This window comes from Vanellus vanellus (assembly GCF_965231255.1).
Source record: "Vanellus vanellus genome assembly, chromosome: 13".
Lineage (NCBI taxonomy): Eukaryota > Metazoa > Chordata > Aves > Charadriiformes > Charadriidae > Vanellus > Vanellus vanellus.
The window spans coordinates 21,528,399-21,534,999 of record NC_138918.1 but is presented as its reverse complement, the minus strand read 5'-3'; the positions used below and the strand labels follow the sequence as shown (position 1 = coordinate 21,534,999).

Genomic DNA, 6,601 nt, shown 5'->3' with positions numbered 1-6,601 from the left:
TTTCTCAGTGCTGGGAACTGTGCAGCTCCACTTGTGGCACCAGAAGCCTGTACGGTGCAGAGGCTCCGAGTCTCCATCTGTGGTGGCAGCCTCCAAACAGAGCCACAGCTGCCCAGGCTGGAGCGCAGAGCAAATTAACAGCAGCGCAGGAAACCCAGGTACTGTCCGCTTTCTCAGCTGGTAACTGCTCCGGTGAGTGCGGCAAGAGGAGTGATGGCCCCGTGGCTGTGGAGCAGGGAGGGCTGGTGTAGGGTTGGCATCCATTTGGGAGCGGGGTGGCCAGCCAGGCTCTGTCTTCCCATCTCATTTGGGCACAGGGGGCAGCCACGAGGTGGCCTGGGCAGCATACAAGGGAACCTCTCCCCAGAAGCAGCTGCATTTCAGCAGCTTGCAAAGGAAGTGATGGCTCTGCTGCATGCTTTGGGGTGCTCAGTGAGCGCTGGATGTGCATGTGCATCCCCCTTCTCCACTCCCTGGGCACCAGGGACAACAGCGGCTGCTGACCCCCCCCCCCTTCTGCCCCAGATGTCTCAGGAATTGTGGCAGCCAAGCCACCCCACCGCTTTGCTCATCCCCAAGGCCCGGGGAGGGCGAGCGCAGCGTGCCACGTACCTGCTCCTGGCTCTGTGCGCCGCAGTGCTGTACCTCGCCGGGGAGCCCCTCATGCCCACCGCCCGCAGCCTCACCTTCCACTTTGTGGTCCTGGAGATCAGGGCGCTGCTCAAGGGCATCTGCTACCTGGCCGAGGAGATCTTCCACCTCCAATCCAGGTGAGCCAGCATGGGGGTGGCTGTCTCCCGGGCTCCTGGGACCACCCTGGGGACCAGGGCACAGCAGCCTCCGGATGTTGTGGGGGGATCTGCTCATTGTCTCTACCCCTACTCTGTGGCAATGGTCTGCTGCGCCCCGGCAGCACACGCTGCTCTCCATCAGCCTCCCATCTCTCTCATCTCCTCCTCCCTCTCCTCCTCTCCCCCTCTCCTGCCTGTCCACCTCCCCTGTATGTCCATGGACCTCACCATCTCCTCTCCATGGTAGCTCCCTTGTGTTCCCTTTCCCTGGGGAACAGATCTCGGCCCCCAGCCATTCCCCACCAGTGCCAGAAGGTGTGGGGCTGTTGGAGACAGCCCCCCCTTTCTGTTCAGGGTGACATTTTATCTGCTCCCCTCAGACCCACGGGTGCTGCAAGAGATCCAAGCCCCCTCCCAGCTGGGGGTGCACCCGGAGTGCGCTGGGCAGGGTCCTGTGGGGCTCCCTGGCTCTGTCCTGCTCTAGAAGGTCAGTGGCACTGGCAAGGAGGTGGGAGCATCCCCTGGCCAGTGCCCCGTGGGCTGCAGATGGGGATGGTGGGCAGGTGGCCACCAGCCTGACTCCTGTCTCCCTCTCCCACCCAGGCACCACGGCAGCTTCTGGAGGGCCCTGAGCGCCTGCTTCTCCCTACACTGGCACGGGCCCATGCTGCTCATCTGTGGCTCAGCCTACATGGCACTTCTCGATGGAGATGGGCAGCCGCTCGGCCTCCACCTCGGCCTGGCCAGCTTGTGCGAGCTCCTCATCCTCGCGCTGGGGCTCCACGTAAGGCACCAACACCTCTAGCCTGGGCAGCTTCCCTGGCAGCACTGAAGCCCTGAGCACTGGTGGGGGCACGTGGCCCAGCTCTGCGTGGCCCCTGCACATACAGCCCACCCGCAGGCAGCCCCACAGCAGGAGAAACACTCTCGTTAGCTCAGCCCTGAAGAGCTGATCTCCTCGGCCCCACACTGCCAGGCGTGCTGGCAGGAGGGCCAGGCTGCCTTTTAATGAGCACAGCCGCCCCAGGGCACGGGCAGCAGCCCTGCTGCAGCCAGAGCCCCGCTGACACAAAAAACAGGGGTATTTTTAAATCTGTCAGTCAAGCTAGCGCTTGAGGGGGAAGGGTAGCCTGTGTGGTCTCCAACGGGTTAATTATCAAGCATGCTGTGGGCGGCAGAGCCTAGCTCCAGGTACCTCTGCAGCATTGGGAGGGCTCTGCTTTACCCCAGCAAAGCTGGAAGGGTAGAGGGGTCACGAAGGCTATGGAAAGGTGCTTTGGGGAGGGCAGCTGTGAGGTGCCTGCAGGGACTGAACACCTATTTCCACCTAAATGAACACACAGAGCTGGCAGGGCTCACTGGTGGCCCTGGAAATCCCACCATCAGGCATTGGGATGTCTCCTCCCACATGCTGGAAGCACTGGGCAGATGCATGAGTTGCACTGGGACACATGACCCCAGTGGAGGGTGCAGCCAAAAACAGTGCCCAGCTTGCCCCAGCATCAGCTTCCTCATCTGCAGGGGCTGTGCGGGCTATCAAGGGCTCTTGTCCCTGTGGCCCGATGTGGTGGTGGAAGGGGGCAGCAGGGTTGCTTACTCTCCAGATCTCTTTGGAGAGGGCGGCTGCTCTCCAATCCCTGTAGAGAACCCACTGTTGAAGAAGAGCCCAGGTGGCTGCTTTCATCACCATTGCTCTGTCTTTCCTTCCCTCCACAGAAGCCCTCAGCAGTGGAAATGTCTGAGATGTCTGAGAGGTCCAAGCAGAATGTCGCTCATGGGCTTGCCTGGTCTTATTACGTTGGGTACCTAAAAATAGTCCTGCCACGTACGTAGCTGTTTCCCTGCATTATCATGCCTACAGATAGAAATAGCTCCTAATAACAATCCTCCCACTTCCACAGTGTTAGCAAGGAAATGGGGAGCAAAGCAGAAAGCAGCTGTCCTCATGCCAGGCACCTCTGCCCGATGCTCTCTTCCACCAGGGGTGAAAAAGTCGATGGAAGAATTCAGCAGAGCAAACCCCAATGTGCTGGCATGCAGGGAGACCTGGAAGCTCCATATCTTGGTCCCTCTGAGCTGTGACATCTATGATGACCTGGAGAAAGCTGACAGCAATATCCAGTACCTGACAGACCTCACTGAAACCACCCTGACTCGAGCTGGCACCAAAAAAAGGGTCTACAAGCACAGCCTCTATGCAATCAAGGATGAAAACAACAAGGTAAACTGAGTGCAGTGTCGGGAGAGCAGTCGGCATGCATCAGCCCAAAGGTCTTCCTCGCCTCAGATCCCAGCCCAGAAGTGGCCATAAGGGCAGGACAGTGTCCCCTCTCCTATTAGATACTCCTAGCTTTCAGCAGGCTTCCATGAGATGGAGGGGTCCTGTCTGTGCTGGCCACCTGCACCCCTTCCTCCTGGCTGCCTCCTCCCAGGCTCAGCCCTTGCAGGGATGTTGGGCTCACTTAACCCCTCCCGGAACTGATTTAAGTCCAGAAAACAGCAGAAAATTGAGAAAAAAAAAAAAAAAAGCAGCAGATGTGGGGTCCAGAGCATCACTTCCCATGGGATGAATGAATATTTCCTTTTGTTGTGAAGAGGTGCTTGAAAATGTCTGTGTGAGTCATCATATAATTTGACTCTCTCCCCTTCCCCCAGTCACCTCTCTTCCAGGCTGACGAGCCCTAAACCCCTCCGTCTGACATCGCATTCATCTCTATCCACATCTCCAGGCAGATGGGCCTCTGCCCCTGCACCCTTGGAGGAGGGAACACATTGGTCCTGCTGACATGGCTGTGGATGGAGGCGTCAGCAGAGCGATGCTTCTCACCTGGGTCTCCCTACCTTGCCCTTTGATGGTGGCTGAGCACTGTGCTGCTGCTTTTAAAGCCCTGCCTGCACGGACTCCAGAGCTTCTTTCCTGGCCTTGCTCCTGGGGAAGTACAGTCAGCGTTGGGTGTTTCCTGCTACGATGCATGCACTGATGCTGTGTTTCATCTGCCAGTCTCCTGCTGAGTCACTCGGCACCAAGAGAGCTCCAGCAGCTCTGCAGCCTGGACCTCTCCTGACCCCGCTGCCTGTTGTCAGTGAAATCTGTGCCTCAGCTTGTTGCCCAGTCGCTGGTGAATGCGTGCACAGCAGCGATGCTAGCTCCCATCCTTGGCACCTGCCCTCCGAGCCTGGCAGCTCTTCCTGCTACGCTGCATTCACCCAGGGATCCCGTCCCTCTTCTTTTTAATACACTTCACTATACTTTCCAGTTTGCCCAGTATAAGACTTACTGGTAACCTCCTTGAAATTTTTATGGCTTTAACATCTCTCCTTGTTTGTTTGCTCAGCCTCTTTCTAGCTGTGTGTTATGGTTTGAGAAACTCTTAACAATTTATTGTCATTTAAACAGTCATTCTATCACCCGATGACCCCTCCCCACCCAGGAAGGGGAATTGGGAAAAAACAAGGAAACCTGAGGGCTGAAATATAAACAGATTTAAGAGAATAGACTACATAATTAACCTTAATAATACTAAAGAACCAATATGGATCCTGATACCAATACAGAATATGCAAAGATCATACTCAGCCCATTCTATCAGTAGGAAGCTGTGCACTCCCAGCAGTGGACAGTAAATATCAGACACTGCGAGCACTGCGGCTTCGGGAGGAAGGGAAGGGCTCAGGGCTCTGGCACCAGGGCAGGAGGCTCTCAGGATGGCAGCCATCAAGGCAGAGAAAACTCCTCAGCAAACTTTCTAATTTATACGGAATGTGACGTTCATGGTATGAACTAACCCTGTTGGCCAGCTTGGGTCAAGTGCCCGGGTCTCGCTCCTCCTCATCCCCACACCCGGCGAGCTCGGAAACACCGAGACCTTGAAACCCACACACCATCGCTGGCTATGAAGTAAATATTTTCACAAATTCGGACACTGGAGTCTTCTAAAAGTGCAGTTTTCCCAGGGATTAGAAGAGAAATTAGTGCTGTGCTGCTCAAACCAGGACACTGTGCATTCACCTTGCCATCCTCTTCTCAGTTCTCCTACCCTCCATTGGGATGCTCAGACTTTCCCTTCTCTAGTGCAAAAGCCACCAAGTTGGTGTTATCGCACACAGGCAAGGGGCGTCTCTGTGATGGACCAAACTCCATGGGGAAAATCACTCCCCAGGCCGCAGCTTGCGAGTGCTGCCAAAGCCAGTGGCTGCACGCTGGTCAGAACCAGTGTCCCTGTCCCAGGGGTCCAGCACACAGCACCAGTGCAGGGCAGGCTATGGAGCTGCAGAGGAGGTCCTAAGGGCTCTGCCCAGCACCAGGGTCCTGTGGCAGCCCTCTGCCAGGCATTTGGGCCTCCTGCCCCCATTCCTTTTTCTCCCATCACTGCAGCTCTGGCACTGCGCAGTGGAGTACGCCACCCCGCTGCAGTCCCTCTACGCCATGTCCCAGGATGAGTGTGCTGCCTTCAGCCGGGAGGACCGCCTGGAGCAGGCCAAGCTTTTCTACAGGACATTGGAGGAGATTCTGAAAGGCTCCAAGGAGTGCGCGGGTACCTACCGGCTCATTGTGTACCAGGGTGAGTGAGGAGGGGCAGGGGCCCCTGGAGTGACTCTGATCAGGGCAAACAAGGGGAAGTAGGCAGGATCCACATAGCGCTTGGCCGATATCCCCACTCACATGGGCATGGTGGGAGGAAGGGGCTGCTTCCCAACACAGAAAGACTTCTTGCCTTGGGTCTCAGAGGAGTGGGGAGGATGCTGGCAGAGCTGGTCCCTGTTGAAGTCCCCAGAGGCACCTGAGACAAGCAGTCTTCTGCTGTGGCAGCAAGAACACTCCCTCCAGGATTAAATATAACAGCAGGCTTCCAGGGGAAGGAGCAGCTCCCTTCACTGCTGATGTTCCTGGGAAAAAGAGCTGGGGCTGTCAAACCCTCCCCAGAGTTGGGATGGGTGTTGGTGTGTGTGCCGGCTCAGTGGCATTACTCCTGACAGCGGACAAGGAGTGAAGCTATGCCTTCTTCCTCTCAGTTTCCCTCCTCCTCACCTCTGCCAGAGCAGCAGGGCTTGAAAACAGCTTGCTGCTTCTTGCTGAAATGACTCGCATTGTTTTTCAGAGGAAATTCAGTGTTCTCCCTGATGGGGAGAAGCATTTCTATCCGGCGAGGTAGTTCCCATCACAACAAGCACTGCTGGGAAACCTGCCACACAGTGCCTATATTTTACTCTCCTTCCTGCACTTCATCTTTTATTTTCTTTCTCCTGGCATGCTGAAAGGGGGAAGTAAGGACCATATTTTGACTTCTCAGGAAATTCTGCATATTTTGGGGCATCTCCCAGAGACTGGTCTGCCCAGACCCCTGCCTCAGGCCAGACCAGCGAAGGTGGGTTTTGTCTTTCTTCTGTTCCAGAGTCAGGTGAAGCAGAGACCCACTTCTTGTCCAGAGAGATCCTCTGGCACCTCCAGCAGCAGCGTCATGAGGAGTATACCATGCACGAGGGGACCCAGCTGAACAACCCATCCACGACCCTCAGCTCAACAGAGCTCAACCTCCAGATAAGCGAGTCAGACCTGCCACAGCCCCTGCGAAGCGACTGCTTCTGAAGCACCGGCGCTGCCCAGCCCCGCGCCACTGCCTCGGGGCTCCAGTCCACCTTCCCCAAGCCCCTTCCTCTTGCAGCAATTGCTGCCCATGGCAGCGATCCCCAGCCTCCTGCAGGAACTGCTCACCAAAACCTCCTGTGCATCATGTTTATTGGAAACAGCTGACTCAAACCACAGTCCTGTGACATACTTCCCATTTTCTTTGTTATATGTATCTCATATA

General features: G+C 56.3%; 1 protein-coding gene across 1 annotated transcript; it reads left to right on the top strand.

The window, feature by feature from the left end:
• Positions 1-525: 525 nt before the first annotated feature.
• On the top strand, positions 526-6,378 carry STING1 (stimulator of interferon response cGAMP interactor 1; the record flags this gene model as incomplete). The annotated part of the gene is made up of 6 exons (XM_082489782.1): positions 526-770; positions 1,395-1,575; positions 2,508-2,616; positions 2,774-3,012; positions 5,167-5,353; positions 6,185-6,378. The coding sequence occupies 6 exons, from the start codon at positions 526-528 to the stop codon at positions 6,376-6,378; spliced, it is 1,155 nt and encodes a 384-aa protein (XP_082345908.1).
• Between the last annotated feature and the right edge of the window lie 223 nt (positions 6,379-6,601).